Below are 25,951 nucleotides of genomic sequence, written 5' to 3'. Positions count from 1 at the left end.
CACACGCCCTGAGGCTTACGCGTTAGAGCTGCAGCCTCAGCCGAGCCGTTGAATCCGGAAGCGAGCGCGTCGAGAAACAAAGGGGGCGTTAACGGATCTGCCGTTGTGGGTCGAACGGGACCGATTGTTTTGGCGACGCGTCGCCATTGTAATTGCTCGCAAGGACTTTTCCCTGGTCGCGTTCGCGTAAAGAGTAACGGCGGGAAGAGAAGAAGGAGGGGGGAGATAGAGAAAATGAGGAAATAACGAGAGTGCTCGCCGCATTTAGTGGATAAATGCACTTTGCAGCTTTCGAACGACTTGCTGCGAGTGTATTTCCGGCGCTTAGGGGCCCGAAAAAATAAATGTGTTCCGGTTCTGCTTCTTTAATTTTTCCGTGTCCTTAAGCGGCGATAGCAGCGAGAAAGAAGAAGCCGGTCTCTGAACTGAGTCTCTGCCTGCTGTGCTGACTTAATTTAATCTCTTACGCTATACAACGTAGACTGAAAACTTCCTACACTTATGTTTCTAGAGCATTAGACGTCTTCTTTTACAGCGAAGCTGTTTATGGCTAGGGTTTCGTGTATTTTTCGTGTCCGTCAACAAATATGTGTGAGCAAAAACTATCGTCACCAGCAATTGCTCGTGCCACTCGTCGTCGTCGCCTTCTCCCACAGCTAACTCCGTTGCCGCTCATTATGCCAGCGTTCCCATACTGCCCCTCTCTCTGCAAAGGCGCTGAAGGCAATGGCCCACTGCCAGTCGGTGCCGTGATTTCGGTCTCAAATTCTTTGCCTCAATATATCGCAAAATGAAAACACGAATGTATATAACAAATGTATAGCGAGAATGAACGCGGATGTGTAAAAATAAACGTGTCTTTGTACTTTTCGTCACGATGACCACAGATCAAGGCAATAAATGTGTTCGTACCTTTGTGGAAAATTATGTGTCACCTCTTTGTCGTGTGCTACATAGTTTCGCTGGTCATCCACCTACAGAGAGTAAAATGGCTCATGACTTTTCCTTTTTTTTTCCCATTACGGACCATGTCTTCGGCCTTATAACCCCTCCAACCATGCTTACGCTGTTACGTACTGTGAGGGTGCCCAAGCGAAAGCCTTCAAGGTTTTCTGAGAGGTCTACTAACTGCACATTACAAAACGTGTACTACCACCTTGGCTGCAGTTTGCACAGCCGATTCAACTCAATTCAATTCAATTCAACAGCCCTCATTATGAGCCAGTGTATGCTCACGCCGAGCTCTTTCCATCGCCTCTCACCACGAGCTTTGCGGCAGTCCTGACAGCCCGCCGGAAATGCATGGGCTTATCACACAGCAGAATAACACGTTCGAAAAAGATAGTGAGCGCTTGTCGAAACATGGGTTACTCTCGGCGTGTGGCGGCAACGGTGTTGGTGTTTCTGAGAGTTCTACCGAAAATAAATCTAGATTTTGCTTAGCTATTTTTCTCGTATATACTTATGTTTTTCTGACCCTTTGTGTCCCACTTAACGGCGCCCTTATTTATAAATATTTTTCAACAAGGGAGTCGTGACGACGATTATTTCGGTAGATGTCGTGCCTCAGTGCTTCGATTTAAAAAAAAAAAACGGAAACGTTGGAAAACAAGCAAGCGTGTGACGAAAATTGCGACATGAATTTTTTCGAGGGCCTCCGTTGTTTGTAAATGTAGTTATGTACATGAATTCCTTGATTTTGTGGCGCCAATGATAACAGAATGTTTATTTACTTGTTTATTTTAACGTCGCAAACGAATTCGCTGGTTACGACGGATACCGTAGTGGAGGAATCCGGATTATTAGGGGTCGTCTAAGGTTCTTTAAGATGCGCTCAACACTCGCTAGGTACACGAGCAGTCTTGCAATTCGTCTATATATATATATATATATATATATATATATATATATATATATATATATATATATATATATATATATATATATACTGCAGAATTTCTCGTTCCAAGCAGGAGTGGTACACAAGATATGCAGCACAGTTACAATGCTGTCGCATACAGAAAGAGACGAGCACAATCCAAGTTTGGAAACAATTCAATGCTGAGTACAGCGTATAAACAACAGTGTCAACAATACAGTGTTCAACTCACATGCGAAAACACACAAACCCAGTGCAAAGTGGGAAAAAAAATAACACTTTATAATAAACCGTGTAGTCCTACTCATTGCATTGTGCTGATGATAATTTATCCACGCGCTTATACACTATTTAGAAGAAATCAATATCTTTGATTTCTTAGCAAAGGTTTCTATCGTTTCACAGTTCACCGCAAATGATAGCAGTTCATTCCAGTATGCTATGGTTGACGGGAAAACAGACTTTTTGTTAATGTATTTGTGACTTTTAGGTAGCTGCATTGTCTTGCTGTAGTTAGTGCTAGACAAGTTGCCAATTGTCTCTCTACGTGGCCATATATAGATATCACGGGCACAGGGCCGGTCATTGACTTCGCTCCCTCCTTTTTTTGTTTCCGTCGCAGGAGTGAGCCTACGGCGGAGTCTCTCGGTGACGCCACCTCAGAGGCGACCATGATCAGCCGGCGGAAGATCCTCTCCCGGTCCCGGGACGAGCTGAACGTGGACTTTACCGTCGAGGACGAAGAGGACGTCTGGTACCAGAAGGAGAAGCTCTTCAAGGTGCGTAGAGATTCATCATGCACTTCCACGCGTCGATGTACTTCCTCGTCTTCCTCTCACGTTCTTCTGGAAGATGGCACCGGTCATACGTTGCCAATGTGCACAACGTCAATCAGAGACCGCGTCTGTTGCGCCCAACCACGCACGAGGATTAGATATCTTGCTGTCCTTGCCGTTGTTCGCGTCAGAATCTTCCTTTCGTCTTTTCTTTTTTTTTTTTTTCAAGTGACTCGCGTGACAGACTGTCCTATGGTGGGCGAGAGAGAGGAATGTATGTTGCAATGTGTGATTCCTCTCAGGCTGACCAACTCGCTTCGGGATAAAGGCCGGCTGATCTAAGCTATATATATATAACCAGTCTCGGTGCGCACCCCCTTCGCCCCAACCCATCCCCCCTAATCAATATAAACGATTATTGATTCGTTTTGCACGCGAATGGAGCGAACATGTTTGGCGAACACATTGCGGTAAAGAGACTTACGGAAAATGAGCAATTACAAGTGCAAATTAGGCTACTTCCAAAAAATTGCAGTTTGCTCCTGCGTGACGTTCAAACTTAACAGGCCGATTAGACAGCATGCCTATAGCTCTACACAATTTGGGAAATCATTTCGGCAGTGACCACTCCTGGCCTTCTGCTCAGTGACGTCATCTGCCTACGTAACGGCACTCACTGTAGCTACGCGGCCCCTGTAGTTGTGCGCATGCCGACCAAGGCAAGTCCATTTCTCAAAGCGACCTTCCAAGTTCTCAATGCCATTGGTGCTGCTGCGTCGTGCAGGTCGCTATCGTTTAAAGGCGGCCGTATACGAAACGATGCTCGACGTACCACCGTGTTGTGGCATCGTGCTGGGTCGTTGAGAGCAGCCTCAGCACTTCGTTCCTTGCTCCCGTTGCCGGTGTCCTCAAAATCAATCTAATGCCCCCCTTAATTGCCTCCCTCATCGAGCACTCTGCGCGCACCGAGAAGGCCGCCGTATAAAGCACGGCGCACGCGCGGTATCGGTATACACGAGGCCCCGCTATATACGTTCGCGGCGCCGTGGCCACCAAGACTGTTCGAGCGTGGACGATTTGCTCCTATCACGTCGGTGGGAGACCCCGTCACGATCGTTACACACAACCAGCGCGCGGAAAGACAAAAGAGGTAGAGAAACAAAGACCAAGAAAGAAACGCAAAGAGAACCTTAGAGAAACGGTGCGAAGAAGGTGCGCACCTCGGAGAAACGGTGACCTACTGGGAGTGCACTGGCCCACCGCAAGTTCATCATGCAAATTCGCGCCCCGCGTTCACGACTCCGCGCGGCGCGAGGCCCTCACGATCTCCCGCTTGGCGCCCCTGTGGATCGTGATCACGTCGGGTATGTAGGAGAGCGTGCCTACGCAGCAAGGCGGGTTCTGACGGGCCCAAGGTCTCTCGCCTCTCGTATCCGTTCTATACCTGTCACGCTCACGTTGTTGAGATAACGGGCAGTTCTATAGCCATACGATTCCGTTATCTCGATGTCTGCAACCCTCCCAACCCTCTACCAGCATCCGACCTGCGAAATAGGCTACCGAAAACTTGTCGGCCACAGCTACTTTGCTTGTACAGCTTTCTAAAGGAGTCGCTCAAGCGGTCTGGCCACCGCGGCACTCGCGTGCATTGATTCAGACTTCCTATATCTACTGCTGTAACGAGGCATTTGAATCGTGCGTAAGACGCTCCTACAGACATTTTCAAGTTCTGACACGCCTAATTTATGACCCGATTGACACGTCTTATCAGCAACGTTGTTCGCTTTGTTGTCGGAGCGTCCGGTCGATTTGTATCTCCAGTAAATCGTGACTGTCTGTGGCTTCAACGAACCTGTCTCACTGGCAGCCGTCTGACACAGAGAGTGTATATATAGTGCGAAATCCACTGGCTCACGTGACTACCGGTTGTACTTGTACTGAATGAACATCGTTATATTGTTTTATTGCAAACATGTTCAGGGCGATCTTGTCAGGTGTCTGGCAGTCCGTTTCTTATTTTCCATGGCGAGTAGCATTACGCGAAGCACTGTTCGCCGAAAAAAAAAAAATGGCGAATGCAGGAAGATGGGTTAGAGAGGCAGTCGTTACTTTATTCTTTTTCTTTTTTTAATTAGGCGTGATAGATGCCCTCTCGGTGAGCGCATATTTCACCCCTATAGTTAGTATAGTATAGTTATTCTGGCGGCTAGCTTCCCACGCTATGCGTGCCGCCATCGCACCTGGTTAAGCTTTTCCTAGACGCTAGAGCTATGCTTTGTCCGCGCAACCTTGAGCGATCGGAAAGCGCGTTTCCCCCTCTTGGCCGGCGGAGAAGGGATGCTTCGTTCCGGCCGCGAAGCTCTCCACATCTCTGTAAGGTGCCTTGTGGATGTCTCGTGCTGAAGATGCCCTCTCGGTGAGCGCATATTTCACCCCTCATCTTTTAAGAGGTTCAATACATACAAGCATTTGTCTAGCAAACCAGATTTCTTTTTTTTTTTTTCAAGGGAATTTTCCTCGTCTCAGTAATTTCTCTCGTCGTATTCGAGTGCTGATTGCCGTGTTATAGTTTGTTAACGAAGCTTTCCCTCAAGTCTAAATATTTTAAGGCAGTTTTCCTAGCCTCTAAAGCCGCTCGAGTTCGCTCTTCTCCTTGAGCGGCCATTTTTTCCTAGAAAGTATGCCTTCCAACTACTCCGCCCTTAAACTGGCTCTCTCAGCTACTACACGCAGAGACAAAGCAACAGCGCGCGCATTAGATCCCATAGATGAGATGAATATTTACAATTAGTATTAGGGTTATAATTATATTCGAGTGCTGATTGCCGTGCTATCGTTTGCTAACGAAGCTTTCCCTCAAGTCTAAATATTTTAAGGCAGTTTGTCGTGTGCGTATCATGGCTACGCACGCTTATATCGCATTCCGTTTCTCTACCACGGGTGCGCTTTAAAACCACGGCGCTGCAGTTTTTGCTTTTCTCTTCTTTCTTCTTCTCCGCCCTTAAACTGGCTCTCTTAACTGTACTACACGCAGAGACAAAGAAACAGCGCGCGAATGCGATCCCATAGATGAGATGAATATATATATATATATATATATATATATATATATATATATATATATATATATATATACATATATATAGAAAACTATCAGTCATAGCTCTCGTAGTATAGCCCTCTGGGCCGTTTCCTTTGTTTTTCGAAAGTAGTCCTATTAGGGTTATTATAATTACACGAAGGTACTTCGCCCTCATCAGCAGCAGTCCTTGGTATAGTTATTCGACTATCGCGGACAACATGAGTCTCTTTCCACGTAAGTGTGAGGCTCTGAGGAGGAGCTGTGGTGCTTGAAAGTAGCCTGGGGCCTGACGAACCAACCGACTGAGCTATCTTTCCGGGCAACATCGAAGGGTCACGAGTTCAAATCACCTGTTATGTTCCTTTTTTTTTTGTTCCGCCCCTTTTTCTTTCTTTTTTTTTTTTCTTTCTTTTAATGTCTTTTCCTTTATTTTATCACTGTACGGGAACCCTCCTAAAAAAAAAAAGAAAAAGAAAAGAAAGATATATATCTTCAAATATGTATGGCCTCACACTCACATGTGCAGGTCATAAATACCAGGTTCTCTAGCCGAGTGCCATCCATGCGGTATAACCGAGCTCAGATTGGTCCACCTTGACTGACCAAGTAGGGCACCACTGTAGGTTAAATGAGGCGTACAACTCCTGCGGGACCCGCCGTGGTTGCTCAGTGGTTATGGTGTTAGACTGCTGAGCACGAGGTCGCGGGATCGGACCCCGACCACGGCGGCCGCATTTCGATGGGGGCGAAATGCGAAAACACCCGTGTACTTAGAATTAAGTGCACGTTAAAGAACCCCAGGTGGTCGAAATTTTCGGAGTCCTCCACTACGGCGTGCATAATCAGAAAGTGGTTTTGTCACGTAAAACCCCATAAATTAATTTTTAATTTAACTCCTACGGGGACGGTAGAGTATCCGTCTCCAGTGCAAGAGGACCGTGATTCAAATCCCGGTGCCGCGCTATTCTCCACCGGAAAATACAAAAAAAAAAACCGTGTGTTGAGGAAATTGCACAAACAGGCCTGGAGTGCGGCCTGATCCCGGTGACCAGAACCGGTAACGCACTCTCTCACCAGAGCAGGATTGGCCACCCTGGTGCAGTACTTGGCCACAACCTCCTATATGAATACAACAATCGAACCCCGGCCCTCAGTCCCCAGCAGCCGCGAAGCAACTGACCACGGCGGCGGTCAGATCTGTGACGCTGCAGAGGGTGCTAAGAATACCTGGCTCCGGACAGGCCGCCATTGGAATCTGAACCTGGCAACGTTTAACGTTAGAACGCTATCTAGTGAGGCGAGTCTAGCAGTGTTATTGGAGGAATTAGAGGGTAGTAAATGGGATATAATAGGGCTCAGTGAGGTTAGGAGGACAAAAGAAGCATATACAGTGCTAAAAAGCGGGCATGTACTGTGTTACCGGGGCTTAGCGGAGAGACGAGAACTAGGAGTCGGATTCCTGATTAATAAGGAAATAGCTGGTAACATACAGGAATTCTATAGCATTAACGAGAGGGTGGCATGCCTTGTTGTAAAACTTAATAAGAGGTACAAAATGAAGGTTGTACAGGTCTACGCTCCTACATCTAGTCATGATGACCAGGAAGTCGAAAGCTTTTATGAAGACGTAGAATCGGCGATGGGTAAAGTCAAAACAAAATACACTATACTGATGGGCGACTTCAATGCCAGGGTAGGCAAGAAGCAGGCTGGAGACAAGTCAGTGGGGGAACATGGCATAGGCTCTAGGAATAGCAGAGGAGAATTATTAGTAGAGTTTGCAGAACAGAATAATATGCGTATAATGAATACCTTTTTCCGCAAGCGGATTAGCCGAAAGTGGACGTGGAGGAGCCCGAATGGTGAGACTAGAAATGAAATCGACTTCATACTCTGCGCGAACCCTGGCATCATTCAAGATGTAGACGTGCTCGGCAAGGTACGCTGCAGTGACCACAGGATGGTTAGAACTCGAATTAGCCTAGACTTGAGGAGGGAACGAAAGAAACTGGTACACAAGAAGCCAATCAATGAGTTAGCGGTAAGAGGGAAACTAGAGGAATTCCGGATCAAACTACAGAACAGGTATTCGGCTTTAACTCAGGAAGAGGACCTTAGTGTTGAAGCAATGAACGACAATCTCATGGGCATCATCAAGGAGTGCGCAATAGAAGTCGGTGGTAACGCCGTTAGACAGGAAACCAGTAAGCTATCGCAGGAGACGAAAGATCTGATCAAGAAACGCCAATGTACGAAAGCCTCTAATCCTACAGCTAGAATAGAACTGGCAGAACTTTCTAAGTTAATCAACAAGCGTAAGACAGCGGACATCAGGAACTATAATATGGATAGAATTGAACAGGCTCTCAGGAAAGGAGGAAGCCTAAAAACAGTGAAGAAGAAACTAGGAATAGGCAAGAATCAGATGTGTGCGTTAAGAGACAAAGCCGGCAATATCGTTACTAATATGGACGAGATAGTTCAAGTGGCTGAGGAGTTCTATAGAGATTTATACAGTACCAGTGGCACCCACGACGATAGTGGAAGAGAGAATAGCCTAGAGGAATTCGAAATCCCACAGGTAACGCCAGAAGAAGTAAAGAAAGCCTTAGGAGCTATGCAAAGGGGGAAGGCAGCTGGGGAGGATCAGGTAACAGCAGATTTGTTGAAGGATGGTGGTCAGATTGTTCTAGAGAAACTGGCCACCCTGTATACGCAATGCCTCATAACCTCGAGCGTACCGGAATCTTGGAAGAACGCTAACATAATCCTAATCCATAAGAAAGGGGACGCCAAAGACTTGAAAAATTATAGACCGATCAGCTTACTGTCCGTTGCCTACAAAGTATTTACTAAGGTAATCGCAAATAGAATCAGGAACACCTTAGACTTCTGTCAACCAAAGGACCAGGCAGGATTCCGTAAAGGCTACTCAACAATAGACCATATTCACACTATCAATCAAGTGATAGAGAAATGTGCAGAATATAACCAACCCTTATATATAGCTTTCATTGATTACGAGAAAGCGTTTGATTCAGTCGAAACCTCAGCAGTCATGGAGGCATTACGGAATCAGGGTGTAGATGAGCCATATGTAAAAATACTGGAAGATATCTATAGCGGCTCCACAGCCACCGTAGTCCTCCACAAAGAAAGCAACAAAATCCCTATAAAGAAAGGCGTCAGACAGGGAGATACGATATCTCCAATGCTATTCACAGCATGTTTACAGGAGGTATTCAGAGGCCTGGAGTGGGAAGAATTGGGGATAAAAGTTGATGGAGAATACCTTAGCAACTTGCGATTCGCTGATGATATTGCCTTGCTTAGTAACTCAGGAGACCAATTGCAATGCATGCTCACTGACCTGGAGAGGCAAAGCAGAAGGGTGGGTCTGAAAATTAATCTGCAGAAAACTAAAGTACTGTTTAACAGTCTCGGAAGAGAACAGCAGTTTACGATAGGTAGCGAAACACTGGAAGTGGTAAGGGAATACATCTACTTAGGGCAGGTAGTGACCACGGATCCGGATCATGAGACTGAAATAACCAGAAGAATAAGAATGGGTTGGGGTGCGTTTGGCAGGCATTCTCAAATCATGAACAGTAGGTTGCCATTATCCCTCAAAAGGAAAGTGTACAACAGCTGTGTGTTACCAGTACTCACATATGGGGCAGAAACCTGGAGGCTTACGAAAAGGGTTCTGCTGAAATTGAGAACGACGCAACGAGCTATGGAAAGAAGAATGATGGGTGTAACGTTAAGGGATAAGAAAAGAGCAGATTGGGTGAGGCAACAAACGCGGGTAAACGACATCTTAGTTGAAATCAAGAAAAAGAAATGGGCATGGGCCGGACATGTAATGAGGAGGGAAGATAACCGATGGTCACTAAGAGCTACGGACTGGATTCCAAGAGAAGGGAAGCGTAGCAGGGGGCGGCAGAAAGTTAGGTGGGCAGATGACATTAAGACGTTTGCAGGGACAACATGGCCACAATTAGTACATGACCGGGGCAGTTGGAGAAGTATGGGAGAGGCCTTTGCCCTGCAGTGGGCGTAACTAGGCTGATGATGATGATGATGATGATAGTTGGGAAAGCGTATAGGCTTACAACTTAATGCAGCCTAGGCTACACGCTGATGTCCTGATCAATGTGGGTCGACAGCCCGAGATCAGTTGTCGGTCAGAGCACTTTCGCAATCACAATCGGTACTCTAAACCCAGTGTAGCCTTAATATATGCCCGGAAGGAAGCGTTGTGAATCGCATCCGTTCAACAACACAATACGCTTACGAACGCACGACCTGCGTCAAAACAGTCGCGGCGGGAAATCGCAGCCACCAGAAGCGCATCCGACGGCGACGACGCCAAGGCAGAGAGCGCGGACAGGCAACGGGGCCACACACTAGGTGCACGACTGCACCTATTCGGTTTCGTAATCCCGGGGCTACGCGAGAGGGGGGGAGCGCGTTCCGCGCGGCTTCCGTAGCTCCGCTGCGTTCGTCACCGTCGACGACGTCTTTGCGGCCGGAAAACGGCGAAAAACGAGTCGACATCGCGCAGCGTGAGCTTCCGCGACCGTGCCCGCACAAAGACAGCACGCCCCACACGCACAAACACGTCCGTGCCTGCCACAGTGTACGACGCCGTGTACGGTCTGTACACAGTCTGTACAACACGTGCACGCGCGCGCGCTCCCAGCACACGAGCCCGGCACACTCGTGATTCCCGAGGACCAGCGATTAAACCCCCGCTTCGTGACGTGCGTAAGGCGCAGGCACGCGAGCCGCACGCCGAGACGGCTGGCCAGCGAGCGGCTTGCCACAAGCGCTCGTCGAGCGCCAAGTGGGTCACAGTCGAAGCCCCGCCGCCGCGCGCGTCCCAAGGCGAAGGGTTGCGGAGGCGATGGGGGTGAGGTCTCGGGATTACGGCTGATGAACCTCGTGATCCTCGGGGGAGAGAGGGCGGTCTTGGATTATGGTTGATGAGTCTCGTGCGCTCTGTCCCTGTTGCGAGGAACTGGTCGCGCGCGCGCGTGCGTGTGTGTGTGTTTGAGAGTGTGCGCGCGCACGTGTACAAGAAGCGATGTGAACGTTTTCGATGAGGGTTCACGCCGAGCGATTTCACCTTTCGGCTCTGCCCGCGAGCTGAGCTCACGGCACAGTACCTGTTGACCTCCTTGTGTATCGTGAGCAGTACGCGAGCCAACGAGGACACCTGCAATAAACGGTGGGGGGGAATGTGCGACTCTATGTGAAGGCGGAATGTTAAACGCCGACTTCAGGGCCGGACTCGGTGTCCTTTGGGGATAGCCGCGCGCGCGCACGTCGAGTATACTGAAAGCCGACGTGTCTGTATAATGAAGCCGTAAGGATAAAAACTACGGAAGACTTGGCCACCACACGGTCGGCAACTGTGTGACTTAGCACCGAGAACATCATAAAACTACCGTGTTGTCGCACAACATCCATGATCCACGGAAAGTCAAATGACGCGTCATAAGGATTATGAATCCAAAGGATTATGATAGTGGGTGCGCGCGCGCGCGCGCGCGTGTGTGTGTGTGTGTGTGTGTGTGTGTGCGTGTGCGTGTGCGTGTGTGCGTGCGCGTGCGCGCGCAACGTAACAACGAATCTACAGCACAATACTTCCCATGTCATGACTGTCCTGTACACCGCTGCTTCGACTGACAGCGAAAACGTGCGAGCACAGCAACCGGTAGCCGCGGCCTGTCCTGTCCAGAGTGAAAGTGTGGCGAGGACGCGCTGCCCACGAAAATGACCCGTCAAAGTCTCGGTCATGTCACGAATACCTCAACAGATTCTGCGTGTTCGACCAGTTCTCGCCTTGCTTTCGGACTTTGACGTGCCCATGGCACGCCTGCTCAGGCCACCTCGAGGGACAAAGGAAATCGCGTGCTCTCGTTTGCGACCTTAAACTGGTTTTCACGGGGCCTGCAACAACTACGAGAATAAAGCACGCGCAAGAAAAAGTTCGACCGTCCGTGTTGTCTTGTGTAACGGGTTCGTACGCCTGCGCGCTCCTGTGGCAGGTTTCTCACAACGCCGAGAATGAAAGCCGATAATTCGACGCGGGTTTCATAGGAGCCAACAAAGGAGCGTTGTGACAACATCATATCCAGCAGATTGTGTGCCGAGCGATCAGCCTCGAGTCGTTCCGGCTGACGTCGAAGTTTTGACGTCGAAGCCCTACACGTAAATGTATTCCAGCGTGGAGGCATGTGAAATTACGTCAGTATATATATATATATATATATATATATATATATATATATATATATATATATATATATATATATATATATATATATATATATATATATATGTGGTAAAGCTAGCACGTTCCTCGCCTTAACTTGGCCGGCTTAACGCAGCAACTCTATTCAGCGACCTTAACCTGTACCTGAACGATCTCGATGTGTGTGAACTGTGGCAAGAAAATGAGTTCGCCGCACCGCGGCTTGGCTTTTCCGATGACGTAATATTCCGCCGTGTGTGTTTTAGTGACCACCAGATTGAAACAAGTCTCGCAAATCTTGTCTCGTGGCATCTCTGTTGGCTGCTGGTAGGATACGATCGATCATTACTACGGCGAAAAAAGCGCGCCGTGATGCCTTCCCTGGTTTTGACTCAGGCAACCTTCCGGGGCCAACGAGTGAAAACAAATGACGTTGGAGCCCAGAGCAGATGCGAATTACCGCACCGTCTCGTTTTTCTCTCGGCGGCGATGGCTGTTTTTCTCGTGTAGACCAAAGAAAGTGTTTCGTTTCTTTTTCCATTTTCTTCTCTTCTTTTTTTCTACTCTTCGCCAGCGGCGCTCTGGTGGTCTTCTTCCTGGCCAGGTGCCCTGAAGGAAACTCGCTGTCGCCTGCCCGTTTACGAGTTTCTTCGAGGCTTAATAGACGGCCGGCCGGGCGCAAATTATCGCTGTTTTGCAGCCGACGCAGGCACCACTTCACTAGGAACGGAAAGAGTTAAAGAGAAAGAAACCGCGTCCGCCTTTAACCGGTGGAAGGCAAATACTCTCGGCTCCATCACTCTACACCGAAACCAATAATGGACCGATACTTTCGGCATCTAGTTTACGTTTCCTCTCCCTTCGAGTGGTGCGCGCCAACCAAACAACACCAAATGATTGGTGATCGCCTGCGCAAACCTTATCGGCAATGCTCGTTTAACTTTCTCTGTTGCAGATGCAATGGAACGCAAACGTGCTTTCAATACGGAAAAAAGAAAAAAGAAAGGGGGGGGGGGAGGTAATAAGAAGGAAAATGAGCAAGCAATTGAAAGCAGCAGTGTTCCTGATAGCTGCTCTATACTTAAAGATTACACTGGAAAGTTTATTCTAACGTGAACGTCATCAACTTTTTGTTTTCTTTTCTCTTTCGTTTTTTTCTTCTCTAGCCTGAGTCTTTACAACAGAGACGAGGAAACGGGTGAACGGCGTTACATTTTACGAGTAAAGAAATCTCCTGATGCGTGACCAATCAGCCAGCTAAAACAGTCCGTGTTTCAGTTCACTGCGACGCCAGTCACATTTTTTTTTTCGTTATACTGCGCCCGCTTTTCTTTTCCTGTAAGTACCCAGCCTTTAGCTGGAACGACGTTGACGAGGGCTGTGTTCGACAACTTAGACGGCCGACGTAGACGGCCGTTTGTGTTCATTTATGTCGTGTCTATGTTCGCTGCACGAACTTAGTTTCAAGAACAACCTACGAGCACGTGAATGAATCCTTGCCTTAAGTTTTGTATAACCCCGCGCTTAGTTTCTAAATTGCAAAACGTGCAGCTTGTGCTTTGCGTATATCTGTATCGCAGTCTTGCCTATAGGTCGCGCTTGTAAATCACAGCGATAACTTGATTCGATCATGGCCAGTTCAAGACCGAGCTATACGTATGCTTTTCTTGACGAAACACTCTTACTGCCTTGTTACTGAAATGCACACTGATTACGGTATCAGGACGACGATGGCAGCTAAATATCTTCTGTATAGGTCAGGTAGAAGCTTCACAGCAGAGAAAAAAGCACTTCTTCAAGTCCCATCTGTCACACTAACTTTACGGACTCGTCAAGGGCTTTATGGGCTCGCTGTGCTTGAAGAGTCAATGAACTCGTGTACCTGTCACACTGCGTGTGGCAGGTCAATGCGAACACGGCGCGTTGCCTTGGCATCACAGGGTCTAATGAAAGGAGGCAGTACAGAGAAGCCGACTTGTGAGCTGCGCGCAACATGCACCGATGCTCAATAGCGCAAGCTTGGGCTGGCTGCAGTGATCGTTGTGACTAAATAGTGAGATGCCACCGAAATGTGTAACAAGAGGAAAACGCAATCAATGAGCTAATTAATCGAGCAAGCTTTATTGCGGACAAGGCGATATGTGAAGATAGCGGAAGCGGAGAGAAGAAATGTAAGCAAACGTTCAAAATACACACACAAAAAAAAGACTGAGCGCCACTCATATGCCGGAAATAAAAGGGATTTCCGTGGTTGTACTGACGTCGTCTTCACACATCTGTCACTTTTTCTATTCTATGCAAAAAGTATTCATAAGTTTCGCGTGCACAACGGTGTCAGTAACGCTGTAATTAGTATTTTACCGTGGTTAAACTGAGGCTCACAACCGCATCAAAAGCGATCAGCTGCTGGGCGACCGTCCTACGGCTGCCTTCAATAAATTATTATGCTATCTGTAATGTTCGCTGTTGCACCTGCCTAACGTGGTCGACGTAATAACGTCCACACGGAAGAAGGATGCTCAAGATTTAGCGTTCTCCTTTGGTCGCACCTCACGTGAGCGAAGGCGGGTACACTTGACGCACCCACTGTAACGTTCGGCGCGACTTGGCCGTCCGGACAGTCTGACTTCACCTTCGAGCACTTTCTTCCGTCGCTCCTTTCCCACACCCGTTGTTCCGGCGGACAGCGCGACCCCATCTGACACGCGGATAATGGCCGCATAAAGCGGCAGAGGGGGGGGGTCATCCCAGGAGCCAGCTCGATTCACGGCGAACTTGCGAGGCACGAGGACGATGCGCGTACTCGGAAAGTGGACCGTAGTGACGTAATGGGCGGGCGCCGAGACAATGCAGCGGCGGCGGCTCCGGTCCGCTGCGCTTCCTTTACGGAAGCTCCCCCCCCCCCTCGCCCTCGTGCCGCACACGAACGTACGCATGGCTGTCGGCGCTGCCGCTTCGCATCACGCGCAAGCATGCACGCATACGAGCGAGCGGGCGTAGGCGGGAGTAAAAAGCGCGTACGACCTCCGCGTGACGATGGCTGACGGTGGGGGGGGGGACCCGCCGAACGCCGCGGCTACGGGGGCGAGCACAGTGCCGACCTACGTCCACACGCCGTCGCGCTGTCAGGCGAAACTGTGCGGTCAGGTCCGATCCACGGATTTGCCGTATCGAGCCGTAGCCGCGCTGCTCCTGGGCGGTAGTTGTGCGGCGTTCTCGCCGTTCAGGAAGGAGTTCTCACCAGTCACAGAAAAAAAAGGGGGGAAAAAAAAGAGAGAGCAAATTACGCTGTCGGTGTTCGAGAGAGCAGGCTTGCGCGGAAGTCGGTGCCTGCGCTCTTTGGGCTATGAGTGCTATATGTACCAGGATACGTTAAGAATAAACGAAAGCGATAACGAATCAGAAGTTGCTAGTAGCCCGCCGAGGTATATTATGTGGCTATGGCATCGCGCTGCCCGAGCACAAGGTCGCGTGTTCAATTGTTGGTTGCAGCGGCGTTTTAATAGGCTCGGGGTGCAAAAAAAAAAAAAAAAAATATGCTCGTGTACTTAGGTTTGGATGCACGTTAAAGAATCCCAGGAGGCGAGTTTAAATCCGGAGGCCTCCGCTACAGCGCCCTTCACAACATGCTGCGTAACTTAGCGACTTTAGACCACACAATTTATATTTATTTTATGCCGTTTCGTTGCAATAACTAGTAAATAAACATCTCGAAAGTCCGCCGTCTATGTAGCAAGAGCCATACAGTCTAGACGTCGAACTCTTAGCCTAGAGCTGTAAGCAATCCAGACCTGGTGCAAAGCCTTGCCGCATGACTTGCGGCGCGCTGTATTGCATCGAGTAAGACATCTCTGGTAGCCTCATGCTGTGCGTCCAATTCCTGTCAACAAGGTTGCTCCGGCAACCTTTGAATTCTCATTGCATACGAAATAGGGACTTATGACACAAGCAGCAAAGTCGTACTCATTCGCCGCAGTGGCCATCGAAAGGCAGGTAGCATTCGGACGGGCTGATGGCATGGAACGATCGTTCGCAGACAAACGACATCATCTAACACTCGACAAATACGTTTCTGAGAACCTAATGTGAACACGGGAGGAAGATTACGTAGCGTCCTATGCCACCGACACCGGGCGCGGCGCGGCTGTTCAAAGAAAATGCCGCGCAGGAATGTCTTCTTCGAATGAGAGAGATATCCAGCCGATGCCAACAATGGGCCTGACGCAACATACGGAGAGGAGATGCCTTTGGCTGCTGCCGGTTTCGTCGTCTCCTCACTCTCGTCCACCACACTCACCGCCACTTAATCGGCTCAATAGAGAACGCCCTCCCCCCTCCCCCCCTCCATCTATTGCCAGCCCGCGGTCGCCGTGGGCTGCCGGTTGACCAACCCTGTACCCGAAGACACCGCTGTTGCAGAGTGGCCTTCCTGCCAACCAACGAAGAGGACGAGGCGAGCAAACAGACTGCGTCGGCTGCGTACACGGTGGTGAAAGGAGGAAGAGAGAGAGAGAGAGAGATCGCAAGCCAGGAATCACCGCGCAAGATCGCGCAATCCACGACGCACGGCGGCTTCTCTCTGTGTTAGTTGACGACCGCCCAGTACGCCGCGCTGCCGGCGAACGGCCGACGAACGACCGGGAGTGTCTTGCCCCTGAGGCGCCGATGCCTTTGTGCCATCCACCTCTTCCGTCGGCCGCCTCCCCTCTTCTTCTTCTTCCCGTCACGCTGGCGCTTTCACTATACTGTCCGGTCACTGCGATGACGTGCAACCTTCCCTGCCATTGCAGAGCAGCACCATAACCCTCCGACGCCTCACCTCCCTGCCACTCTCCCGCCATCGCCACGCGCCGGGCCGGCGTTGTATAGCCACGCTTCATGGTTGTGACACACCAGAAAGGACCCGCGCCTTAGTGAAGGCTCGCTTCTTTCAGCAAAGACCACGCACTCTCTCCTCCTCACTGTCCGATAGGAAACCCCGCGAACGCGTCGAGCGCTCGTACGCAGCCGTGGGGGTCACTGCCGCCGGGACACACTGTTGGATCAGCGGTCGCAGTGCGGGGATTGCGACGCCTTGGACCACCGAGGCAAGCGCCTGGCGCTGTTGAATTGGCTGAGAGAGAGAAAAGGCAGAAGAAAATAAAGAAGCCACCTGCTCTTGCAATGACCCGAGGAGAAAGGCTTTGGAACAGACGAGGAGGACTCGCCCTACCACCAGTGTCTCACACGGTGGCTTATTGCGTTCGTGTGGACACGCATGCGCCGCTGCCCGAACAACACGCTCTCGCGCATGCTGACGAAAGCGCCGCGTTTGTGGAGGGGGGGGGGGGATAGAAAACAGATCATTGTTGCACAGCCTGCGGGTTCATGGTCACCCGATTCGGGAGCACGACTCGCCAACATATCTGGCGCCCACCGTCGTACCACCCAGCCTCCTTGTCGTTTCTCTGTAGCGGGAACGTCGTTGCCGTGACGCGCGTACGCTTGTCGAGAAGGCTCGCAAGCGGCTCGCCTACTATATCGATGGTACTGTTGCAACGGAGCGGCAGGCCATTTGTACGGGAGTCCGCTCGCGGCACGGACGGTATACGAATGCGGGATAGGCGGCCATTCAATGTGCCAAGGTCGACGCTGCGCTTGTGTCCAGACAGGCCGGCCCGCGTGGTTGCGTGGAGCCCTCCAGCCCCGCTGTTTTGTAAACAGAGACAACGGTAGTATAGTAGCGGCCGAGATCTGTTTCGTAACGGAGCTGGACTATACGATCGTTAGCGGGTACCTCTTCGTATCGGCAGAAATAATGCGACGCAAGACTCGAAATGACCCTGGGTCAATCCGAAATACGACGTTTAAAGAACCGTGACCATACCGTTAAAAGTCGCCGTACGCTGCTGGCAGCGCCAGGATATATTGCGATGGCATGAAATGATTCGCTCTGCAGTCGTGGAAGAAATGGAGGCCAACGGTATACTGCAGCAACGTACCTTGCGGTAGCTCACGACAAGAGCAAATGTATTTCATGCGGGCTGTACGTCTGGCACTTGCGCGTTTTCACTTCTGGAAGAGTCGAGTTATCTGGTGCTGAAATGTTGAAATCACGCATCATACTGACGTTTATTCATTGAAACGACAGACAGGTATGTGCATTCTAAACGTATAATCTATAGACTACACAAAACACACGCAATGATCCTGCTTTGTTTCGGTGTTTTTGTCCTAAATTCACCCTGATGTGGAATTACCGTTGGTGTTCCGCTATACCCATGGTCGTCCTAATACCAGAAAGAATTCAATCTCCCCGTGCTTTCCACCAGAACGCGTGGACCGACCTTTGCACGTCTGATACGTGCGCACCTAAAAACGCGCCAGTAGCTGCAGCCATCACGCTGTAGAGAGGCGAAGCGTCCTATCCTCCGAATATGGGCGTTCGGTGACGCCCGATCCAGGCGGCGAAATCATAGGCCCCCGTGAGCATTGGATCATCGAAAGAGGCCAGTCCGGCGGCCTTCGCTCCTCCATTCTTCTCGGGCGTGGCTCGGCGGGCCCACCCATTGTTGCCAACGGGAGAACTGTTTTTGGCGTCAAGGTTTCTCCTGTTCTTTTTGTGCTTAAAGCGTCATTTGAACGCCGTTTCCTTATTGTCTTCTGGCGGGGGAGAGCGCTGACCTGGTTGCACGCCCGCGCCTGCCCAGCTCTTGTGCAAAGCGGCTATTATCGACGCCTTTGTGCGCCGGTAAATCGATGGGCCGTATATAAGCGTGTTTCGATGCGGTTTCCGTGAAGCACTCTGGCCGTCGCCTGTTCTGACGCAGTCAGTGCCCGCTTGGAGTTTGCTCTTCGCGCTCGGATTGTCCGCTGTTTCTAGAGCAGGAAGTGAAAGTTACACGGCCGTGTCAAACGCCCGTACGACCACGTATAGAAGCGGTCCTCGCCATGATGCCGTACGGCAACTTTCGGATATCTTTCCGGGCGGGCTTGACTTCCCGGCTTCTTCCTTATTGTCAATCATAAGCCCCAGTTTCTTTATGTGTTTCGTTTTTTTTTTTTTCACGCTGGAAACTCATGTGCCACGACGGAACTCAACTGCTCTACTACGGGTGATGACTGGTGAATTAAGCATTCGTCGACCTTCGGTTTTGCGGAAAGGTTTTATGCTCCTTTGACCCCTGTTTACCTGGAGCCAAGATCTCCCTGCAAAATCTCGTCATTGTGATCGGCTATGTCGTCGTCCGTTTTGACACTTGTATTCGCGTCTGGGATTATGCATATCAACGCAATAGCTTCAGCTATTATCTGACAAGTGGCCTCCGCTGTAGGTACTGTGTGCACCCTATCGCAAAGAAAAATAGAAGAAGAAAAAAAAAACAGGTAAAGGGCAGCAACCCATGGCTGACAACGATCGACTGACTGGCCCTTACTTATTTTGTTATAAGGAGTACGTATAGCGCGTAAGCATAAGGTTTACCGGCGACGCAAAAGTCTACAACACAAATGATGGCAACGCAGCTGCGTCTTGGGGACGCTGCACCGTGCAACTCGTTCGTATACACGCTTGTATGTACATGTCTTGCATACACACCAGCCACGCAGGGAAGCCGTCGCTAGCGTGTGTGAAATTTGTGTTCGATGCGAGTTCAGACGGAAATAAGTCGGAATTGTGCACACAGCTCACACATTGTCCACCACACAAGCTGTGATGTTGCGCAATGCCAAACCGAGTCCTCGCCTGCGAATGCCATCCCCACCGAACATTCTTCGTTTGTCGTCGTCGACTGCGCATAAAGAGAATATGGGCACGGAGTAGCATCGTGCCCGTTTCATCCAAGTGGTCTTCTTCTTTTTCGCTTGTGGGGAAAGCCGCACCATCTGCCGCTGTACAAAAGCGTGTAATAGTCTTACCGTTTGCCGCATCTCACTAGAACCGGAAGCGAGTAGCGGACCGACTGGACGGAGCATGATTGCCGGGCAATACGCTGGTTTGGCCGGTAGCGGATAACCACTATACGTAACCTACCGGTTAGATATGGAGGCCGGCCGTCTGCTCTCCACTCCGGTTCCGCTTCTGGTTGCGCTTCTGTTTTCTCTTTCTCTCTCTCTCTCTCCCTCGTTTTGTTTTACGTTCGTCATACCTTAGTCTCAAATCCTTTAGTTCCGTATGTCAACAGAAGACAGTGGCAGTACGGTCTCGTCCAAAGGGCTGCATCACTCATCCCGCGTACAGCACGTTGGGTGGTCCTGCGATCGCTAGGTGGGAGCGGAGTGACCCACATCGAGGCTTCAACCCACTGAACACTTTCTTTACCTGTTAGAGTGGCACGTTTACGTCCTTCACCTTTCTCCGACTGCAGTTTCATTCATGCGCGGGAACGTCGTGACAGGTTGTCATTGGTCAAGCCTATTGCACAGACATTATCAAGGCGGATGCGAACGACGGCAGTAGCTCTGGAAGGCTACACGTGCTTTATATTCTGCCACCGCAATGACCACAATGACAGCCGCAATTTCTCAAGACAAACAAGCAAAAGAACCATGTAAGGGCAGCTTGTGCACATAAAGATCGACGTCGACAAGCGCAGACGATCGGCCCTGCATGTCATATACTAGGACACAAGCAGTCTCTGCGACTCATTACACATGTTAAACATCTAGGGATCACGTAATTATATATTCTCGACTCATTCCAAGCGGTTACGTCAATCCGGTACGTTACTGTACTGCCCCGGCAATTTTCTCGTACGGCATTGTCAGTCAGTCAAGTGCGCGACCAGAAACTACTTAAGCAAAATACAGGCCACCGTGGCACCATCGCTAACAAACGGTTATCCAAACGGTCCCAGTTCGTAGAGTACACAAAGTGAACGTCAAATTAGACATCGGCCGTTTGACCGTTGCGTTTTGCATTTGTTTCGCACAAGGCAGTTGACCTAGAGAAGATACTGCGAGTCTATATGCGTGTCTTGGTTCTATCGTTTCTTTTTCGTTTTCAACTGTCGTCTGCTGCGGCCTCCGCTAGCCGCCATCTTCCTGACAGATGACAGTCAAGCAGGCAGACGGGCAGGCGGGCTGGTGGCCGTTTCTGGGAGTTCGCAAACGTCGAGCTCCGCTGCAACAACGTCGAGAAAACCGTTCGCGCGCCTCGCAACCAGATGTCAAAACTCACTCGGACAGGTATAGGCAAGGGTTCAGAGAGCAAACGAAACGGAACGACGAAAACAAAGCGAGGAACGAGAGGAAGTGCTCGTCTCTCGTAAAGAAGCAGACCGTTCTCCGTGTAACAAGCACCGCTCAGTGTGGAAGCCTGGGGAAAGAAGACCACCGCCAAAGAAGAGAATAATCTGTCCGCGCTCGTGACCTTTTCTGGAGAGCCATTTGTGGTCGCAGACTGCAAGCGCGACGTCACGTTATTTCCTTTTTCTTTCTTCTTCTTCTTTTCTTCTTCTTTTTTTTTTTTTTTTTTTTTTTTACAGAAGACCTTCCTCGAGTGCAAACAATATGGCCGTTGGCCCGCGGAGTACGGTTATAGTTGAAGCGTGCGCCTGTGTGCGCGCTGTGTGCGTTTATATGTATTTATAGAAACCCACAGCGTAAAAAAGAAGTAACAAATTGAAGGAGGAGTCTTGCGTCCGTCTGCCCGCGTGCTCCCTCCCCTTCCCTTCCTTCACGTAGCAGACGACACCCTGGAGGCGGTCGTTTGCAATTACCGCCATATTCGGGTCAGGTGATGGCTCCCGTCTGCGCTTTGAATTGCCTTCTTTGTTCCTTCTTTTTTTTTTCTCGCGGTACCAAAGATATACCGTTCTTCGTCTACCGTGCTCCATTTATAAGCAGGATCTTGAAGTATGTCCGCAATGATTCTGCCCTACGTCTGTTTTCTAGGTGGCAGATGGATGTGCTGCGGACGAGGGTAAAATAGGAGGAAGGAACGAAAATAGTTAACTGCATATGACCTCCAGTAAACCGCCCCGGCTCGCACTTCTGCTGTTACTTGGATGTTATCTGACGGAGAATGTCAGATTCACGCTGCAGGCTGGCGTACGGGTGCTATTTGCGGCGCAAGTTGCCCGTCCACTCGGCTGGCGCAACGCTAAGCGAAACGGAAAACTTATGCGTGCCGTATCTCAGTCGCGTTCACCTACGAGTTCATAGGTGATCCGGTGTGGCGTTTCTTATGCGTGTGATCGATGACAAGCAGCTTACTTGAAGCATATTTCGATATTTTGTACAAGGGAGACAAGTCAGGGGTGAAAAACGAAAACTACTTTGGCTATGTTTGTGTTTCCATTGTTTTCTTCTGCTTCTTCTTCTTTCTTTTTTTTTTACTTGCCGCGTCGAAGTTTCTTCCCCAATATGTCACAAATAGTCGGGTCGAAACAAATTTAACTCAGTATACTGTTACGCACTTTTCTGAGATTGTGTGCTTTCGGGTGCTTTGGTGTGTTCGCATGTGTGTGTGTGTGTGTTTTTTTTTTTTTCTTATTTTGCTATTGTTGACTTCTCGAAGGTCACAGAGCCACAAAACAAAAAAACAACAAAAAAGAAAATAGCGCTCAGGAAAAGTGTTAGCGCACAGGCTTAACTGTAGCCGAGCGTAAGGAAAAAAAAAAAAAAAAAACTCTGCTCAGTTTCGTCGGTACATAGCCCTGAGTCAGGGTACACGACCACCCTGCTTCTTTATTACTGCTTCTTTACTTCCACACGAGGAAAAGCGGAACTTCGCCGTCGGGAAAGGACTGTTTTCATTAAGCCGTGGCCTGGTGCTTATTTTCGCAATGATTGTCTCGTATGGTCGTATGGCTGTCGCAAGCTGTATTTTTCCTTATCTGCAACGGCGGACCGCATGCTAGGGTAGATTTTATCTGCGCCCGAAATCACAGCTCCGAGTCATGGGCCTACGCATTCGGCCTACGCATTCGCGAATGCGTAGGCCGAGGGTGTAACTTCTAGCCCTCTTAGTTCTTGTGAATAGATCTGTTCATTTAAATTAGTCTAGCGACCTTCTTATTTTCTACTGGCCACCCACTTCGCTTCGATGCATAAATAGAAAAGTGCGAAGATGATGCCGACACTCTTTTTATTAAGGTACTGACCTCCTGTATGTCCCTGTAATTTTTATTTTTGGATAGTGCTGGCCCAAGCAGATAGCCACAGGCAAACTGCGACACGCAAACTGCGACGTCGAAATAACGCGCAATTAACTGCATCAGCTGTTTCAGCTGCCCGTCGGCTGAGGTTTACGCTCACTCACAAATATACACTGCTGCCCGGGCAAGTAACTCTATGGCTTGATTTTTCATGAATGGAATAATGCAGGCTTGTGCGAAAGATCCGCGAAAGCTTAGTGTGTTACGCGGGCTTTCTTCTTCAAGTTCCTACAGCGCAGTGCTTGCCGATGTTTCTTTCTACCAGGAGTCACATTTGCCCAGTGCGTAAACTAGACGCCAGAAATTGCGTGCGGAATGGAAGAAGGTATATATTTTTTCAAATAAGGGGGGGGGGGGGGGGGTAAGCTAAAGAAGAGAAAAAGGAAAGAAAAACGTGCCAAAAATGCGTGGCTTCTTTGCATTGTTCTCTGCGTTCGGTGTCGGGCGTAGGTAGGTAAATTTCTCCTCAGGTGGGTTCGCTTTCCCAGCGCCTAGGGAATTACGAGCGCAGCACGTGAGACTGCGCGGTATGCGCAACGAGTTGGATTTAAATGCAACCTAAGCCTGGTCTCTCCTGCTGTACACGAGTCGCACAAATCACAAGGAAGGTGTGGATAGCCCAGTCATTTATTTATTTATATTGTTAGGGGTTGTGGTGGTGCGTGCCTCTTGGGGGGGGGGAGGCAGAGAATGTGTTTACCACTCTAATTTTCTTCTTACGGTCTTGTAGTGCAGACTCACAAAACATTACCGTATGTATACACCAAGCAAAAGGAGCGCAAGTTTTGGAACACTAGGTACACACACGAAAGGAAAACAAAAATAAAAGATAAAAAGAAATGCCTTAGTATTAAGGCTGCCAGTACGAGCCACTGGGGCGCTCCCAGTTGTGAATCCCGACACCGTGAAATCCTGAAAATCATGAATCGTGATCCCGAAATTTCATTTCTCAGCTTGGGAACCAAGCCGGAAGTGCAAACTACGAGGCGAAAGGCTGCAACCAACAACGGAATCGAAGACACATACCGAACTAATACGGGCTGCTGGTCTGGTTGTTTCGTGATTTAAGCTTGAGAATAAGCGCGTGAATGGCGTCGAAGAAGTGGGCCCATATCTCTTTCGCGCTTAAAGGCACATTCCATCGCACTTGACTGTCACACTGACGAACTACCCCAGCGTTCCATCGCACTGACGAACTACCCCAGCGTTTCGATATGCCGAAACTTTGCAGCCTGAGCACCGAAATGTTTTAATCGTGCGAAAATAGTCTGACTGTACTTAAATTGTTGCAATATATCTCGTCAAGATTTAAGCAGAAGTTGTAGAAAAGCAGGTAGCCTTACGCGCCACGTTTGTGATAGCCTTCGGTACAGTGTCTTTTTTTTTTTAGGTTCTTTCTTTTCCTTTTGTTTCTCAGTCACGCAGTCTGCCGCGAGGCTCGGTATGTATTTGCTGCTAGCCCTGCCACAGAGTACAAGTTAAATGAAAGAGGATAGCGCGGAAGAACGCAACCACGCCGACTCACGTAGAGGAGAAACTGTACGCGACCTCGGTTTTTATAACAAACCACCTAGCCCAATGGAGGACTCCTATCTAATCAGCCGGAAGCCATTCCACTAACCAGAACTGGTCCATTCCACGTTAACCCTTCCAAATCAATCTTTCAATCAAACCTCCACTCGTAACCCATGGGTACAAGGCGAACGCCTTGCCGTTGCCCTACCACCATCGGGCAGTCCTCACTCACAACAGTTCCGAGGATATATTGTGGGGACGCCAAAGCATCTTTTCTTCGTAACGGCCTATAAGAACCACTCCATAGGGCTTCCCTGTGCTTCAATTAAGGCACCATGCCGCCCTCCTACGCCCATCGTCCTGGCACACTTGCACGGACAAAAGCGGTCGCGCAGGCAAATGTCGAGCCATACGCAAACGTACGCCCAAGCTCGAGCTCACTATAGCCGGAGATGCACTTCCCTTCCTTCGGTATGTGCGTGGAAAGGGTACGCCTCGTGACCACGGTGTCCCCCAAAGGAGGAGAAGCCGCCCTATTCAGCCTTCGAATTCGAGTCAGGTGAGCAGACGCAGCATTGCAGCATACCTACACTCCCCCCCTCCCCCCACTCCCCCACGCTTCCGTTATGTGCCGCCCCGTTCATTGGCGGTCCTCTGCACGCGCGGTCGGTCGGTCGTAAAAGCAGTGCGCAGGGTTGTCATTTGGACGTCGCGTCCCATCGCGTCTCATCGCCCGCGCACTGATGATCGCCGGCTCGTAAACGGCGCGCGCGCGGGCGCGCGCGCGCGCCATTACAGGCCGAGCACGCAAGCACGCGCCTTCTGCATTTCGGGGACGCCACGTACAGCAATCGCTGCGCACGCGATCTGCAGTGTTTACTCTGTACGTCGTCCATGCACCCTGCCGTTGTTGCACTAGTTGGGTGCAGTGAGACCCAGCGCTGCGAACGGCGTCCCAGTCGAAGAGCCTCGACACCGGTGCATGGTATTCCCAGCTCGAAAGCTCAACGTTTTCGCCATCACATCTCGACTTCTGAAACATACACTTGAAATCTTGCGTGCTCAAATCGTTTCGTGCACGTATATAACAGAATTTGCAGTCGCGCGCTTACAAACTATCGTACCTAACCGGTTAAGGGCGCCGATGAGAACTTCATAATTCATTGTTCCGCATGAATTTGCGAGTGTCGTGCGCAGTTTCGTCGTTTAGTACTCCCCACTCAGAGGTAACAGTTACTTCAGTCCCTTCCAGTGCTGAAACGGTGGAACCATCAGACATTGATAGGCACTAGTTAAGGT

General features: G+C 49.8%; 1 protein-coding gene across 3 annotated transcripts in view; it reads left to right on the top strand.

The window, feature by feature from the left end:
• Nucleotides 1-25,951, top strand: part of LOC126537858 (uncharacterized) — a 334,043-nt gene that overhangs the window by 144,113 nt on the left and 163,979 nt on the right. For all 3 annotated transcript variants that reach the window (XM_050184937.2, XM_055074487.1, XM_050184938.2), the window contains exon 2: nucleotides 2,502-2,658. In XM_050184937.2, the coding sequence (XP_050040894.1) occupies nucleotides 2,551-2,658 (108 nt within the window). In that variant the 5' untranslated portion in view covers nucleotides 2,502-2,550. The remainder of the gene's footprint in view (nucleotides 1-2,501; nucleotides 2,659-25,951) is intronic.

This window comes from Dermacentor andersoni, chromosome 4 (assembly GCF_023375885.2).
Source record: "Dermacentor andersoni chromosome 4, qqDerAnde1_hic_scaffold, whole genome shotgun sequence".
In the NCBI taxonomy this organism is placed as follows: domain Eukaryota; kingdom Metazoa; phylum Arthropoda; class Arachnida; order Ixodida; family Ixodidae; genus Dermacentor; species Dermacentor andersoni.
The sequence above is the reverse complement of the archived record's forward strand: the minus strand, read 5'-3'. Positions and strand labels throughout refer to the sequence as shown.